Source organism: Anomaloglossus baeobatrachus, chromosome 8 (genome assembly GCF_048569485.1).
Source record: "Anomaloglossus baeobatrachus isolate aAnoBae1 chromosome 8, aAnoBae1.hap1, whole genome shotgun sequence".
Lineage (NCBI taxonomy): Eukaryota > Metazoa > Chordata > Amphibia > Anura > Aromobatidae > Anomaloglossus > Anomaloglossus baeobatrachus.
The window spans coordinates 78681983-78699902 of NC_134360.1; the positions used below are offsets into that span (position 1 = coordinate 78681983).

The 17920-nt window shown below is 50.1% G+C and overlaps 1 protein-coding gene across 5 annotated transcripts in view; it reads right to left on the reverse strand.

Annotated features, from left to right (window-relative positions):
* PLA2G6 (phospholipase A2 group VI) overlaps window positions 1-17920 on the reverse strand; it is a 133508-nt gene that overhangs the window by 68210 nt on the left and 47378 nt on the right. For 3 of the 5 annotated variants that reach the window (XM_075321818.1, XM_075321816.1, XM_075321817.1), the window contains exons 9-10: window positions 9631-9765; window positions 762-852 (exon numbers count right to left, since the gene is read on the reverse strand). In XM_075321818.1, the coding sequence (XP_075177933.1) occupies window positions 762-852; window positions 9631-9765 (226 nt within the window). The remainder of the gene's footprint in view (window positions 1-761; window positions 853-9630; window positions 9766-17920) is intronic. The other 2 variants (XM_075321820.1, XM_075321819.1) reach the window with 1 other exon arrangement.

The following is a 17920-nucleotide window of genomic DNA, read 5'->3' on the forward strand; positions in this document are numbered from 1 at the left end:
ATTTGAGATCTTTGGATCCAACCACCGTGTCTTTGTACGATGCAGAAAAGATGAACGGATGGACTCTACATGCCTGGTTCCCACCAAGAAGCATGGAGGAGGAGGTGTGATGGTGTGGGGGTGCTTTGTTGGTGACACTGTTGGGGATTTATTCAAAATTGAAGGTATACTGAACCAGCATGGCTACCACAGCATCTTGCAGTGGCATGCTATTCCATCCGATTTGCATTTAGTTGGACCATCATTTATTTTTCAACAGGACAATGACCCCAAACACACCTCCAGGCTGTGTAAGGGCTATTTGACTAAGAAGGAGAGTGATGGGGTGCTACGCCAGATGACCTGGCCCCAATCGAGATGGTTTGGGGTGAACTGGTTCGCAGAGTGAAGGCAAAAGGGCCAACAAGTGCTAAGCATCTCTGGGAACTCCTTCAAGATTGTTGGAAGACCATTTCCGGTGACTACCTCTTGAAGCTCATCAAGAGAATGCCAAGAGTGTGCAAAGCAGTAATCAAAGCAAAAGGTGGCTACTTTGAAGAACATAGAATATAAGACATATTTTCAGTTGTTTCACACTTTTTTGTTAAGTATTTCAGTCCACATGTGCTAATTCATAGTTTTTATGCCCTCAATGTGTATCTACAATTTTCAGAGTCATGAAAATAAAGAAAACTCTTTGAATGAGAAGGTGTGTCCAAACGTTTGGTCTTTACTTTATCTAAATATCAATAGTGGACAAGTGCGCTTCATCGGTCACTCACGTTCTTAGTCCATTTCCCGCGGAATCCACACAGTCATATGACCCCATCATACTGGTTAAAGCGGTGGAAACATAGATCAAGTCCTGGAAACCTTCGTAATAATAAGAGACACATTTTTTAACACAGGCAAAGAATCCAACAGCAGTAACTGAAGAAATGATGCCGATAGATAAAGAAGCCATTCATTACCAGGATAAAGAGTAATTAGAAAAGTGATGAAAGCTAAAAGAAAATCATTAAAAGGAACCCATGACTGATGAGGAGTCTATTCTAGAGAACAGCAACCTTCGACACTCCAGCTGCTGTTACATTGCAACTCCCAGCATATTGTGACAGCGACAAGCTGTCAGGACATGTTGGGAGTTGTAGTTTGCCAGCATCTGGAGTGCCGAAGGTTGCTGATCCCTGTTTTATTCTATGACTCGTTCAGAAAGGTTTCAAAAGAGTGATCTAGACAGCAGGCAACATTATATATTGGAATAAATGACGTTCCCATGCATGACAGAGAGAGCTGAGATTTCTTACATACAGTGCCTTGAAAAAGTATTCATACCCCATGAACATTATCACATTTTTAACATTACTCCCACAAACGTAAATGGATTTTATGTGATAAACCAACAAAAGAAGGGAATTTTGTTTACTTACCGTAAATTCCTTTTCTTCTAGCTCCAATTGGGAGACCCAGACAATTGGGTGTATACGCTATGCCTCCGGAGGCCGCACAAAGTATTACACTTAAAAGTGTTAAGCCCCTCCCCTTCTGCCTATACACCCCCCGTGCTCCCACGGGCTCCTCTGTTTTGGTGCAAAAGCAAGAAGGAGGAAAAAGAATTATAAACTGGTTTAAAGTAACTTCAATCCGAAGGAATATCGGAGAACTGAAACCATTCAACATGAACAACATGTGTACACAAAAAAACAGGGGCGGGCGCTGGGTCTCCCAATTGGAGCTAGAAGAAAAGGAATTTACGGTAAGTAAACAAAATTCCCTTCTTCTTTGTCGCTCCATTGGGAGACCCAGACAATTGGGACATCCAAAAGCAGTCCCTGGGTGGGTAAAATAATACCTCGTAAGAGAGCCGTAAAACGGCCTCTTCCTACAGGTGGGCAACCGCCGCCTGAAGGACTCGTCTACCTAGGCTGGCATCCGCCGAAGCATAGGTATGCACCTGATAGTGTTTCGTGAAAGTGTGCAGGCTCGACCAGGTAGCCGCCTGACACACCTGCTGAGCCGTAGCCTGGTGCCTCAAAGCCCAGGACACGCCCACGGCTCTGGTAGAATGGGCCTTCAGCCCTGAGGGAACCGGAAGCCCAGCCGAACGGTAGGCTTCGAGAATTGGCTCCTTGATCCACCGAGCCAAGGTTGATTTGGAAGCCTGTGACCCTTTACGCTGGCCAGCGACAAGGACAAAGAGTGCATCCGAGCGGCGCAGGGGCGCCGTACGAGAAATGTAGAGTCTGAGTGCTCTCACCAGATCTAACAAGTGCAAATCCTTTTCACATTGGTGAACTGGATGAGGACAAAAAGAAGGTAAGAAGATATCCTGATTGAGATGAAAGGGGGATACCACCTTAGGGAGAAATTCCGGAACCGGACGCAGAACCACCTTGTCCTGGTGAAAAACCAGGAAAGGGGCTTTGCATGACAGCGCTGCTAGCTCAGACACTCTCCGAAGTGAAGTGACTGCTACTAGAAAAACCACTTTCTGCGAAAGGCGTGAGAGAGAAATATCTCTCATTGGCTCGAATGGTGGTTTCTGAAGAACCAGCAGCACCCTGTTCAGATCCCAAGGTTCTAACGGCCGCTTGTAAGGAGGAACGATGTGACAAACCCCCTGCAGGAACGTGCGTACCTGTGGAAGTCTGGCTAGGCGCTTCTGGAAAAACACAGAGAGCGCTGAGACTTGTCCCTTAAGGGAGCCGAGCGACAAACCCTTTTCCAGTCCAGATTGAAGGAAGGACAGAAAAGTGGGCAAGGCAAAAGGCCAGGGAGAAAAACCCTGAGCAGAGCACCACGACAGGAAAATTTTCCACGTCCTGTGGTAGATCTTGGCGGACGTTGGTTTCCTAGCCTGTCTCATAGTGGCAATGACGTCTTGAGATAACCCTGAAGACGCTAGGATCCAGGACTCAATGGCCACACAGTCAGGTTGAGGGCCGCAGAATTCAGATGGAAAAACGGCCCTTGAGATAGCAAGTCTGGTCGGTCTGGTAGTGCCCACGGTTGGCCGACCGTGAGATGCCACAGATCCGGGTACCACGACCGCCTCGGCCAGTCTGGAGCGACGAGGATGACGCGGCGGCAGTCGGCCCTGATCTTGCGTAACACTCTAGGCAACAGTGCCATCGGAGGAAACACATAAGGGAGCTGAAACTGCGACCAATCCTGAACTAAGGCGTCTGCCGCCAGAGCTCTGGGATCTTGAGACCGTGCCATGAACGTCGGTACCTTGTTGTTGTGCCGGGACGCCATGAGGTCGACGTCCGGCACCCCCCAGCGGCAACAGATCTCCTGAAACACGTCCGGGTGAAGGGACCATTCCCCTGCGTCCATGCCCTGGCGACTGAGATAATCTGCTTCCCAGTTTTCCACGCCTGGAATGTGAACTGCAGAGATGGTGGAGGCCGTGGCTTCCACCCACATCAAAATCCGCCGGACTTCCTGGAAGGCTTGCCGACTGCGTGTGCCGCCTTGGTGGTTGATGTATGCCACCGCTGTGGAATTGTCCGACTGAATTCTGATCTGCTTGCCTTCCAGCCACTGCTGGAACGCTTTCAGGGCAAGATACACTGCCCGTATTTCCAGAACATTGATCTGAAGCGAGGACTCTTGCTGGGTCCACGTACCCTGAGCCCTGTGGTGGAGAAAAAACGCTCCCCACCCTGACAGACTCGCGTCCGTCGTGACCACCTCCCAGGATGGGGGTAGGAAGGATTTCCCCTTCGATAATGAAGTGGGAAGAAGCCACCACCGAAGGGAAGCTTTGGTCGCCTGAGAGAGGGAGACGTTCCTGTCGAGGGACGTCGGCTTCCTGTCCCATTTGCGTAGGATGTCCCATTGAAGAGGACGCAGGTGAAACTGCGCGAAAGGAACTGCCTCCATTGCTGCCACCATCTTCCCCAGGAAGTGCATGAGGCGCCTCAAGGGGTGTGACTGGCCTTGAAGGAGAGATTGTACCCCTGTCTGTAGTGACCGCTGCTTGATCAGCGGAAGCTTCACTATCGCTGAGAGGGTATGAAACTCCATGCCAAGGTATGTGAGCGATTGGGCCGGTGTCAGATTTGACTTTGGAAAATTGATGATCCACCCGAAACTCTGGAGAGTCTCCAGGGTAGCGTCGAGGCTGTGTTGGCATGCCTCTTGAGAGGGTGCCTTGATCAGGAGATCGTCCAAGTAAGGGATCACCGAGTGACCCTGAGAGTGGAGGACCGCTACTACAGTAGCCATAACCTTGGTGAAAACCCGTGGGGCTGTTGCCAGGCCGAACGGCAGTGCCACGAACTGCAGGTGTTCGTTTTCTATGGCGAAGCGCAAGAAGCGCTGGTGCTCTGGAGCAATCGGTACGTGGAGATAAGCATCTTTGATATCGATCGATGCAAGGAAATCTCCTTGGGACATTGAGGCGATGACGGAGCGGAGGGATTCCATCCGGAACCGCCTGGTCGTTACGTGTTTGTTGAGAAGTTTCAGGTCCAGGACAGGACAGGACGGAAAGACCCGTCCTTCTTTGGGACCACAAACAAGTTGGAGTAAAAACCGTGGCCCTGTTGCTGAAGAGGAACAGGGACCACCACTCCTTCTGCCTTCAGAGTGCCCAGCGCCTGCAGAAGAGCCTCGGCTCGCTCGGGAGGCGGGGATGACCTGAAGAATCGAGTCGGGGGACGAGAGGTGAACTCTATCTTGTAACCGTGAGACAGAATGTCTCTCACCCAACGGTCTTTTACCCGTGGCAGCCAGGCGTCGCAAAAGCGGGAGAGCCTGCCACCGACCGAAGATGCGGAGTGAGGAGGCCGAAAGTCATGAGGAAGCCGCTTTGGTAGCGGCACCTCCGGTGGCCTTTTTAGGACGTGACTTAGACCGCCATGCGTCAGAGTTCCTTTGATCTTTCTGAGGCCTTTTGGACGAGGAGAATTGGGACCTGCCCGCGCCCCGAAAGGACCGAAACCTCGACTGCCCCTTCCTCTGTTGGGGTATGTTCGGTTTGGGCTGGGGTAAGGATGTATCCTTTCCCTTGGATTGTTTGATGATTTCATCCAAACGCTCGCCAAACAATCGGTCGCCAGAAATTGGCAAACTGGTTAAGCGCTTTTTGGAAACAGAATCTGCCTTCCATTCCCGTAGCCACAAGGCCCTGCGGAGTACCACCGAATTGGCGGCTGCAACCGCCATACGGCTCGCAGAGTCCAGGACAGCATTAATAGCGTAAGACGCAAATGCCGACGTCTGAGTGGTTATGGACGCCACCTGTGGCGCGGACGTGCGTGTGGCTGCGTCAATTTGCGCTTGACCTGCTGAGATAGCTTGTAGCGCCCATACGGCTGCGAACGCTGGGGCAACAGAAGCGCCGATAGCTTCATAGATGGATTTCAACCAGAGTTCCATCTGCCTGTCAGTGGCATCTTTGAGTGAAGCCCCATCTTCCACTGCAAGTATGGATCTAGCTGCCAGTCTGGAGATTGGAGGATCCACTTTGGGACACTGAGCCCAACTTTTGACCACGTCAGGGGGAAAAGGATAACGTGTATCCTTAAGGCGCTTAGAAAAACGCTTATCTGGACAAGCATGGTGATTCTGGACTGCCTCTCTGAAATCAGAGTGGTCCAGAAACGTACTCGGTGTACGCTTGGGAAACCTGAAACGGAATTTCTCCTGCTGAGAAGCTGACTCCTCCACCGGAGGAGCTGAGGGAGAAATATCCAACATACGATTGATGGACGCAATAAGGTCGTTCACTATGGCGTCCCCGTCCGGAGTATCAAGATTGAGAGCGGCCTCAGGATCAGAATCCTGATCAGCTGTCTCCGCATCATCAACCAGAGATTCCCCCCTCTGAGACCCTGCACAATATGATGATGTCGAGGGAAAATCTAAGCGAGCTCGCTTAGTCGGTCTGGGGCTGGGGTCTGTGTCAGAACCCTCAGCCTGGGATCCATGAGATACCCCGGGAGGACATTGTTGGTCCAGCTGAGGTGGGCCAGGGAACAAAGATTCAACAGAGTCCCTGTGCTGAGATACCGGCCTGGACTGCAAGGCTTCTAGTATCTTAGCCATAGTCTCAGAGAGTTTTGCAAACTCCGTCCCCGTCACCTGAACAGTGTTAGCAGGTGGCTCCCCCTGGGCCCCTCTTAGCAGAGGCTCCGGCTGAGTAAGTGCCACAGGGGCCGAACAGTGCACACAATGAGGGTCAGTGGAACCTGCCGGTAGCGGGGTCGTACATGCGGCGCAGACAACATAATAAGCCTGTGTTTTGGCACCCCTGCCTTTCGTGGGCGCCATGCTATTATCTTCCCTGAGTAACACAATAGGGTATATAGCCAGAAATCAACTGTGCACCATACAGTGTAAAACATATATACCATAAACATATAATGTTACACTACTGCACAATGGGGCTAGCACCACAGGTGCTGCTTACCACCCGCCTAAAGCGGTTGTGAGGCCACCAGAGTCCCTGCCTGGGTCTCCCAGACTTTGTCCCCCTCTGCAGCGTCCGAGGAGCTGACAGGAATGGCTGCCGGCGTCCTGAGGAGAGGAGGGAGCCGTGGGCGTGACCCAGAAAGAGCGGGAACTGGTGCCCACACTGTGCACAGTGAGAGGGGTGGAGTATGCAAAGCATGCTCCAGCCCTCAGTGCTGCTCGTTCTGTGCAGCGTCCCGCCCTTCCCCTGCCTGTCAGGGCTGTGGGCGGGAGGAAAGGAAACTAGGCCGCAAAAAGCCGGGGACTCTAGTAATAAACGCGGCCGCCGTAAAAGCGCGGCCGGCGTGAAAGTCCCCGGCGCACTACAAGTCCCAGCCGCGCCGCAGTGTTTCCATGGCCGCGGCGGTCAGTGCGGCAGTCCCTATACATAAACACACTCAGCAACGCTGAGTGTGTAATGGCACATATTAACCCGGTCAGCGCCGTGGTCCCCGGTGCACTAGCACACCCAGCAAAGCTGGAGTGTTGCTGTGCGCTGTCCCCACAGGGATACAGAGTACCTCCAAGTAGCAGGGCCATGTCCCTGAACGATACCCGGCTCCTATCCAGCAGGCTCCACAGGAGTTGTGGATGAAGCACGGTCTCAGTGCCTGGAGACCGATAGGATCCCACTTCACCCAGAGCCCTGAGGGGGATGGGGAAGGAAAACAGCATGTGGGCTCCAGCCTCCGTACCCGCAATGGATACCTCAACCTTACAACACCACCGACAAGAGTGGGGTGAGAAGGGAGCATGCTGGGGGCTCTATATGGGCCCACTTTTCTTCCATCCGACATGGTCAGCAGCTGCTGCTGACCAATCTGTGGAGCTATGCGTGCGTGTCTGACCTCCTTCGCACAAAGCAAAAAACTGAGGAGCCCGTGGGAGCACGGGGGGTGTATAGGCAGAAGGGGAGGGGCTTAACACTTTTAAGTGTAATACTTTGTGCGGCCTCCGGAGGCATAGCCTATACACCCAATTGTCTGGGTCTCCCAATGGAGCGACAAAGAAAGTAGCAAGTAATAGCAAAGTGTAAAGGATATGATGCATAGTTTTATAAATACTTAAAAATATAAATCTAAAAATTATGACGTGTATTTGTACTCAGTAAGAACATTAAATAAAATCCCAAGTGATCAATTGCCTCCAGAAGTCACTTACTTAGTAAATAGTGTCCACTTGTGTGTAATTTATTTTCTGCATAACTACAGCTGTTATCAAACAAGAGGCCTTCACATAACATTAGGGATCAAACAATATTATGAAAACGAAGGAACACACCAGACAGGTCAGGGATAACAAAGTGGAGAAGAGTACAGCAGAGTTAGATTATAATAAAATAGCTGTTCAATCCATCACCCAAAAATGGAAAGAGTACGGCTCAACTACAAATCTACCAAGACATGGCTGTCCACCTAAACTACATCCCAATCAAAATAGAACTAAATCAGAGAAGCAACCAAGAAGCCCATGGTCACGCAGGAGGAGCTGCAGAGATCCACAGCTCAGAGGAGAGAATCTGTCCACAGGATAACTATTAGTCAATACTCCAAAAATCTGGACTTCATAGACTTAATGGCAAGGAGAAAGCCATTTGTGAAAGAAAGTCATAAGAAATCCTGGTTGCAGGTTGCAAAACCATGTAGGGAACAGAGTGGAAGAAGAAGGTGCTCTGGTCAGGTGAGACCACAGTTAAACTTTCTGGGCTAAATGCAAAACATTATGTGTTGCAGAAAATTAACATTGCACATCGCTCTGAAAACACCATCCCCACCATCAAACACAGTGGTGGCAGCATCATGCTGTGGATAGGCATTTCTTCAGCAGAGACAGGGAAGTTGGTCACAGTTGATTGGAAGATGGATGGAGCTAAATACAGGGCAATCCTGGAGGAAAACATACAAAAGACTTGAGACTGGGGCATACGTTCACCTTACAGCAGGCCATGTCCCTAAATATCCTGCCAGAGCTACAATGGATGGTTTAACTCAAAGCATATTCATGTGTGTGAATGGCCCAGTCACAGTCCAGACCGAAATCCCATTGAGAACCTGTGACAAGACTTGAAAATTGCTGATCACAGACGTCTCTATCCAATCTCACTGAGCTAGAGCCATTTTTCAAAGAAGAATGGGCAAAAAGTTTAGGCTCTAGATGTGCAAAGCTGGTAGAGATATCCCCCAAAAGACCTGCAGCATTAATTGCAGGGAGAGGTGGTCATACAAAGTATTGACTCAGGGGGCTGAATACAAATACATGTCACAATTTTCAGATTTATATTTTTAAAATATTTGGAAAACCATGTACCATTTCCTTTATACTTCACAAATACTTGCTACTTAATATTGGTATATCACACAAAAACCTTAAAAAATACATTAAGTTTGTGGATGTAATGTGAAAAGATGCAAAACAAGAAAGCCTGCGGAGACACCATCACGTGTTTCTCAACGCTGGCAGGAAACTAGCCAGGTCTGTCACCGGGAAGGAACAACTTCGGGAAGGGCAGTCTCCAGTCAAGGAGACCACCTATGCCAAACATGCCATCCATCCACAGACAGCTGTTTCGGGGTATTTGCCCCTCATCAGTGTGGAGTAGGAAACTGGCTAGTGGGAGCAATGCCTAGTAGAAGACTACATAGGTAAGGATGATTGACTGAAGGGAGATAAACATCCAACACGTGATGGTGTCTCCGCGGTGTTGGATGTTGATCTCCCTAAGGTCAACCATCCTTACCTATGTAGTCTTCTACTAGGCATTGCTCCCACTGGTGCCATCCTTGCTTATAATGTGAAAAGATGGGTATGAATACTTTTTTCTATGCACTGTACATACAAAAACCTACACGTATAGATCTGAAAAAAAAATCTTGCAAAAATGAAAACACTGTGCATTAAAAGAGAAAGGATTCCCAGATCACAGGCAGAAAAGCATGGAAAAAGCATCTGGAAGAATAACAGGAGCAGCAGAGATTTATAAAGAAGATTTGCAAAAAGGGAAAGGCGTAGGAGCAGATTCCCCCGGCGTAAGGTCACCACCATTACTGGAAACTCAGAAACAAATGATTGAGGACATATATTAATAAATGGTAATAATGTCATGAATTAAAAATAAGACAAGTGAAAGAGTTTTGGAGTTTCCAGAATGATTAGAGGAGGGATGATCTGTGCAGGAGACAGGCAGGTTACCTATGCCGCTATTTCTGTCCACAGGGGGCGCTGGTGTGGGGTAGGATGCAGCGGCTGGAAGCTGGGTGTCAGGGGGGAAACAGCGCTGTGCTCCTACGTTATAAAGCATGTCGAGCAACACCTTGCGATTGGACCCTTTAAATGGGGGAGGGGAAGAAAATCATCATGTATGGCTGGTTCCAGCTTTTGGAATGGTAATGGAAAAAAAAACATGATCACAAATGCAAATGAAGTGAAGGAAAGAAATACTTTAGAAAACACGGATAATACAGTAATATACTGAAAGAGTTAAATAACCCATCCGAAGAGAAAGCTATTCACACATGTGCTCTGTATACTAAGGAAAATGTATATACACGTATGTGGGATATGTAAGGATGAAGTGTAGACAAATGATTATTTACTACCAGTTATAGACATCGGAGTTTTCCTACACTCCCAAGTTGTTAAAGGGAACCTGTCAGGTGCAATATGCACCCAGTACCACGAGCAGTTCTGGGTGTATATTGCTAATCCCTGCCTAACCGTCCCTGTATACACTAGCATACATAAAGAGATCTATAGAAAACGTATTTCTAAAGATCTTATATCGTATTCTAATGAGAGAGGGCACTAGTCCCCTGGGCGTTAGTTCCCCGGCCAGTCGCCCCCATTAGCATGTTAGTACACCCCTGAGGATGTGCTAACATGCTAATGAATGCGCAGCGTCAGAGGATGATCTCACCTCTCCGCCGCCATTGCGTCCGACGGGGGATTTCGGCTCAGTGCGCAGGATCCCGGAGTTTGGGTGATGCGCAGTATGAAGCCGGGTGTACACGTCCTGGCTTCAAACTGAAGTAGTGCGCAAGACCCAAACTCCGGGGTAATGTGCACTGAGCCGAAATCCAGCGTCGGGTGGCGATGGCAGCGGAGAGGTGAGTGAGATCATCCTGTGACGCTGCGTATTCATTAGCATGTTAGCACATCCACAGGGGTGTACTAACATGCTAATGGGGGCGACTGGCCGGGGAACTAACGCCCAGGGGACTAGTGCCCTCTCTCATTAGCATACGGTAAAAGATCTTTAGAAATACTTTTCTAAAGCTCTCTTTATCTATACTAGTGTATACAGGGACAGTTTGGCAGGAATTAGCAATATACACCCAGAACTGCTCGTGGTCCTGGCTGCATATTGCACCTGACAGGTTCCCTTTAAAGGGATCTTGTCACACTGGAAAGTCAGAGTCATCTGTGTTCAGCGGGATATGGAGCAGATATATAGATTAGTGGGAAATATTCAATAGAACCTAGCATGTTTTTATATTTATTATTGCTCATTCTGTGCTTAAAGAGGTTTTTCACTACTTTTTCACCTTCTCGCCCAATATCATAGTTCTTCTAAACAATACCTTTTGTAATATACTAGTATTTGATGTATAGCTTCTATGAGCGCATCTCAGCAGGGTTCACGTAGTACTGGATTGTTATACAGATCCTTCTTCCTCCTGTTATGTCCGATACTTGCTTTTCCAGCACAGAAATCAGACAAAACGAAAGGAAAAGGTCACTAGGCTCCTGATGGTTGGCGTGGATGTTTTGGAGTGAAACACAATTAGTCTCACATAAGCTGAGCTGACAGTTTCAATCAGCAGTAACAGCAGGGTTCGACAACTAGTGAAGTGCTGCGATCTGCATTTCATAAGCAAAAGGGTTTAGGTAATCCATGGACAGCTGAAAAGTGTTGAACTTTGCAGATCAAACACATAGACATGGTTGTACTGGCAATCGGGCAATTGCAGATGGGCTGGTACCTACCCTGGGCTGCTCTGATACTTGGTATCTCCCAATATCCTCAGCAGCACAGGATGGAGACAGGAAGAGGTGAGCTAATTGCTGGCAAACAGGCTGCAGCAATGCATGATGGACCTTGTAGTATTAGCACACAGTAAGCCTGGGGAGGGGAAGAGATGGATGTAAACTTCAGAGCTGCTGCTGGCAGACACCAAGTGATGCTATCTGCATGATAAAATATTTATATTACTATAATAAGAGTACTTAAGCAAGCATTGTTGACCTTAGGGAGATCAACATATCCACTGCGGAGACACCATCACGTGTTTCTTAACGCAGTGATTCTAGAGCATTGCCCCCTGGGAAGTATGCAAATAAGAAAGCCGCGGAGACACCATCACGTGTTTCTCAACGCTGGCAGGAAACTAGCCAGGTCTTTCACCGGGAAGGAACAACCACGGGAAGGGCAGTCTCCAGTCAAGGAGACCACCTATACCAAACATGGTATCCATCCACAGACAGCCGTTTCGGGGTATCTCCCTAAGGTCAACAATGCTTGCTTAAGTAGTCTTATACTAGGCATTGCCCCCACTAGCCAGATTCCTACTCCACACTGATGAGGGGCAAATACCCCGAAACGGCTGTCTGTGGATGGATACCATGTTTGGTATAGGTGGTCTCCTTGACTGGAGACTGCCCTTCCCGTGGTTGTTCCTTCCCGGTGAAAGACCTGGCTAGTTTCCTGCCAGCGTTGAGAAACACGTGATGGTGTCTCCGCGGCTTTCTTATTTGTATAATAAGAGTAAGGATGCATTTAGTGGCACAAAACACGATTGATGAATAAAAAGAAGGGAATTTTGTTTACTTACCGTAAATTCCTTTTCTTCTAGCTCCAATTGGGAGACCCAGACAATTGGGTGTATAGGCTATGCCTCCGGAGGCCGCACAAAGTATTACACTTAAAAGTGTTAAGCCCCTCCCCTTCTGCCTATACACCCCCCGTGCTCCCACGGGCTCCTCAGTTTTGGTGCAAAAGCAAGAAGGAGGAAAAGAATTAAAAACTGGTTTAAAGTAACTTCAATCCGAAGGAATATCGGAGAACTGAAACCATTCAACATGAACAACATGTGTACACAAAAAAACAGGGGCGGGCGCTGGGTCTCCCAATTGGAGCTAGAAGAAAAGGAATTTACGGTAAGTAAACAAAATTCCCTTCTTCTTTGTCGCTCCATTGGGAGACCCAGACAATTGGGACATCCAAAAGCAGTCCCTGGGTGGGTAAAATAATACCTCGTAAGAGAGCCGTAAAACGGCCTCTTCCTACAGGTGGGCAACCGCCGCCTGAAGGACTCGTCTACCTAGGCTGGCATCCGCCGAAGCATAGGTATGCACCTGATAGTGTTTCGTGAAAGTGTGCAGGCTCGACCAGGTAGCCGCCTGACACACCTGCTGAGCCGTAGCCTGGTGCCTCAAAGCCCAGGACGCGCCCACGGCTCTGGTAGAATGGGCCTTCAGCCCTGAGGGAACCGGAAGCCCAGCCGAACGGTAGGCTTCGAGAATTGGCTCCTTGATCCACCGAGCCAAGGTTGATTTGGAAGCCTGTGACCCTTTACGCTGGCCAGCGACAAGGACAAAGAGTGCATCCGAGCGGCGCAGGGGCGCCGTACGAGAAATGTAGAGTCTGAGTGCTCTCACCAGATCTAACAAGTGCAAATCCTTTTCACATTGGTGAACTGGATGAGGACAAAAAGAAGGTAAGGAGATATCCTGATTGAGATGAAAGGGGGATACCACCTTAGGGAGAAATTCCGGAACCGGACGCAGAACCACCTTGTCCTGGTGAAAAACCAGGAAAGGGGCTTTGCATGACAGCGCTGCTAGCTCAGACACTCTCCGAAGTGAAGTGACTGCTACTAGAAAAACCACTTTCTGCGAAAGGCGTGAGAGAGAAATATCTCTCATTGGCTCGAATGGTGGTTTCTGAAGAACCATCAGCACCCTGTTCAGATCCCAGGGTTCTAACGGCCGCTTGTAAGGAGGAACGATGTGACAAACCCCCTGCAGGAACGTGCGTACCTGTGGAAGTCTGGCTAGGCGCTTCTGGAAAAACACACAGAGCGCTGAGACTTGTCCCTTAAGGGAGCCGAGCGACAAACCCTTTTCCAGTCCAGATTGAAGGAAGGACAGAAAAGTGGGCAAGGCAAAAGGCCAGGGAGAAAAACCCTGAGCAGAGCACCACGACAGGAAAATTTTCCACGTCCTGTGGTAGATCTTGGCGGACGTTGGTTTCCTAGCCTGTCTCATAGTGGCAATGACGTCTTGAGATAACCCTGAAGACGCTAGGATCCAGGACTCAATGGCCACACAGTCAGGTTGAGGGCCGCAGAATTCAGATGGAAAAACGGCCCTTGAGATAGCAAGTCTGGTCGGTCTGGTAGTGCCCACGGTTGGCCGACCGTGAGATGCCACAGATCCGGGTACCACGACCGCCTCGGCCAGTCTGGAGCGACGAGGATGACGCGGCGGCAGTCGGCCCTGATCTTGCGTAACACTCTGGGCAACAGTGCCAACGGAGGAAACACATAAGGGAGCTGAAACTGCGACCAATCCTGAACTAAGGCGTCTGCCGCCAGAGCTCTGGGATCTTGAGACCGTGCCATGAACACCGGTACCTTGTTGTTGTGCCGGGACGCCATGAGGTCGACGTCCGGCACCCCCCAGCGGCAACAGATCTCCTGAAACACGTCCGGGTGAAGGGACCATTCCCCTGCGTCCATGCCCTGGCGACTGAGATAATCTGCTTCCCAGTTTTCCACGCCTGGAATGTGAACTGCAGAGATGGTGGAGGCCGTGGCTTCCACCCACATCAAAATCCGCCGGACTTCCTGGAAGGCTTGCCGACTGCGTGTGCCGCCTTGGTGATTGATGTATGCCACCGCTGTAGAATTGTCCGACTGAATTCTGATCTGCTTGCCTTCCAGCCACTGCTGGAACGCCTTCAGGGCAAGATACACTGCCCGTATTTCCAGAACATTGATCTGAAGCGAGGACTCTTGCTGGGTCCACGTACCCTGAGCCCTGTGGTGGAGAAAAACCGCTCCCCACCCTGACAGACTCGCGTCCGTCGTGACCACCTCCCAGGATGGGGGTAGGAAGGATTTCCCCTTCGATAATGAAGTGGGAAGAAGCCACCACCGAAGGGAAGCTTTGGTCGCCTGAGAGAGGGAGACGTTCCTGTCGAGGGACGTCGGCTTCCTGTCCCATTTGCGTAGGATGTCCCATTGAAGTGGACGCAGGTGAAACTGCGCGAACGGAACTGCCTCCATTGCTGCCACCATCTTCCCCAGGAAGTGCATGAGGCGCCTCAAGGGGTGTGACTGGCCTTGAAGGAGAGATTGTACCCCTGTCTGTAGTGACCGCTGCTTGATCAGTGGAAGCTTCACTATCGCTGAGAGGGTATGAAACTCCATGCCAAGATATGTCAGCGATTGGGCCGGTGTCAGATTTGACTTTGGAAAATTGATGATCCACCCGAAACTCTGGAGAGTCTACAGGGTAGCGTCGAGGCTGTGTTGGCATGCCTCTAGAGAGGGTGCCTTGATCAACAGATCGTCCAAGTACGGGATCACCGAGTGACCCTGAGAGTGGAGGACCGCTACTACAGTAGCCATCACCTTGGTGAAAACCCGTGGGGCTGTTGCCAGGCCGAACGGCAGTGGCACGAACTGCAGGTGTTCGTTTTCTATGGCGAAGCGCAAGAAGCGCTGGTGCTCTGGAGCAATCGGTACGTGGAGATATGCATCCTTGATATCGATCGATGCAAGGAAATCTCCTTGGGACATTGAGGCGATGACGGAGCGGAGGGATTCCATCCGGAACCGCCTGGTCTTTACGTGTTTGTTGAGAAGTTTCAGGTCCAGGACAGGACGGAAAGACCCGTCCTTCTTTGGGACCACAAACAAGTTGGAGTAAAAACCGTGACCCTGTTGCTGAATAGGAACAGGGACCACCACTCCTTCTGCCTTCAGAGTGCCCAGCGCCTGCAGAAGAGCCTCGGCTCGCTCGGGAGGCGGGGATGACCTGAAGAATCGAGTCGGGGGACGAGAGGTGAACTCTATCTTGTAACCGTGAGACAGAATGTCTCTCACCCAACAGTCTTTTACCCGTGGCAGCCAGGTGTCGCAAAAGCGGGAGAGCCTGCCACTGACCGAAGATGCGGAGTGGGGAGGCCGAAAGTCATGAGGAAGCCGCTTTGGTAGCGGCACCTCCGGTGGCCTTTTTAGGACGTGACTTAGACCGCCATGCATCAGAGTTCCTTTGATCTTTCTGAGGCCTTGTGAACGAGGAGAATTGGGACCTGCCCGCGCCCCGAAAGGACCGAAAACTCGACTGCCCCCTCCTCTGTTGGGGTATTTTCGGTTTGGGCTGGGGTAAGGATGTATCCTTTCCCTTGGATTGTTTGATGATTTCATCCAAACGCTCGCCAAACAATCGGTTGGCAGAAATTGGCAAACTGGTTAAGCGCTTTTTGGAAACAGAATCTGCCTTCCATTCCCGTAGCCACAAGGCCCTGCGGAGTACCACCGAATTGGCGGCTGCAACCGCCGTACGGCTCGCAGAGTCCAGAACAGCATTAATAGCGTAAGATGCAAATGCCGAAGTCTGTGTGGTTATGGACGCCACCTGTGGCGCGGACGTGCGTGTGGCTGCGTCGATTTGCGCTTGACCTGCTGAGATAGCTTGCAGCGCCCATACGGCTGCGAATGCTGGGGCAAAAGAAGCGCCGATAGCTTCATAGATGGATTTCAACCAGAGCTCCATCTGCCTGTCAGTGGCATCTTTGAGTGAAGCCCCGTCTTCCACTGCAAGTATGGATCTAGCTGCCAGTCTGGAGATTGGAGGATCCACTTTGGTACACTGAGCCCAACTTTTGACCACGTCAGGGGGAAAGGGATAACGTGTATCCTTAAGGCGCTTAGAAAAACGCTTATCTGGACAAGCATGGTGATTCTGGACTGCCTCTCTGAAATCAGAGTGGTCCAGAAACATACTCTGTGTACGCTTGGGAAACCTGAAACGGAATTTCTCCTGCTGTGAAGCCGACTCCTCCACCGGAGGAGCTGAGGGAGAAATATCCAACATAGGATTGATGGACGCAATAAGGTCGTTCACTATGGCGTCCCCGTCCGGAGTATCAAGATTGAGAGCGGCCTCAGGATCAGAATCCTGATCAGCTGTGTCCGCATCATCAACTAGTAAAACTGTAAAGGGGAAAAAAGCGCAATAGGGTCTTACCCGGTATGAGGGTGGACAAACAATACAAAGAAGCACTCACCTGGTGAGGTTGTGCCAGTCACAACCCCTTATGATATTCTGTGAGTGCCTGGTGGTTTAGCTGCAGCCCCGGGAGAGGAATTTTGTATCACACAGGTAGAAGAAAAGACCGGGTTTATGCCGCGCTGAAAACCACTGATGCGTGTAAATTAAAAGATTTCCTTTTTATTGGATAGTTCCTACGCGTTTCAGAGACATCCGTCTCCTTCCTCAGGAAAAGAAATCATATTACAGCAAGGCCGCTTGGACCTATATATCAATATATATCAATCGATATATAGGTCCAAGCGGCCTTGCTGTAATATGATTTCTTTTCCTGAGGAAGGAGACGGATGTCTCTGAAACGCGTAGGAACTATCCAATAAAAAGGAAATCTTTTAATTTACACGCATCAGTGGTTTTCAGCGCGGCATAAACCCGGTCTTTTCTTCTACCTGTGTGACGCATCATCAACTAGAGATTCCCCCCGCTGAGACCCTGAACAATATGAGGATGTCAAGGGAATTGTCAAGCGAGCTCGCTTAGTCGGTCTGGGGCCGGGGTCTGTGTCAGAGCCCTCAGCCTGGGATCCATGAGACACCCCAGGAGGACATTGTTGGTCCAACTGAGGTGGGCCAGGGGACAAAGATTCAACAGAGTCCCTGTGCTGAGATACCGGCCTGGACTGCAAGGCTTCTAGTATCTTAGCCATAGTCTCAGAGAGTTTTGCAAACTCTGTCCCCGTCACCTGAACAGTGTCAGCAGGTGGCTCCCCCTGGGCCCCCCTTAGCAGAGGCTCTAGCTGAGTAAGTGCCACAGGGGCCGAACAGTGCTCACAATGAGGGTCAGTGGAACCTGCCGGTAGCGGGGTCATACATGCGGCGCAGGCAGCATAATAAGCCTGTGTTTTGGCACCCCTGCCTTTCGTGGGCGCCATGCTATTATCTTCCCTGAGTAACACAATAGGGTATATAGCCAGAAATCAACTGTGCACCATACAGTGTAAAATATGTATACCATAAACATATAATGTTACACTACTGCACAATGGGGCTAGCACCACAGGTGCTGCTTACCACCCGCTTAAAGCGGTTGTGAGGCCATCAGAGTCCCTGCCTGAGTCTCCCAGACTTTGTCCCCCTCTGTAGCGTCCAAGGAGCTGACAGGAATGGCTGCCGGCGTCCTGAGGAGAGGTGGGAGCCATGGG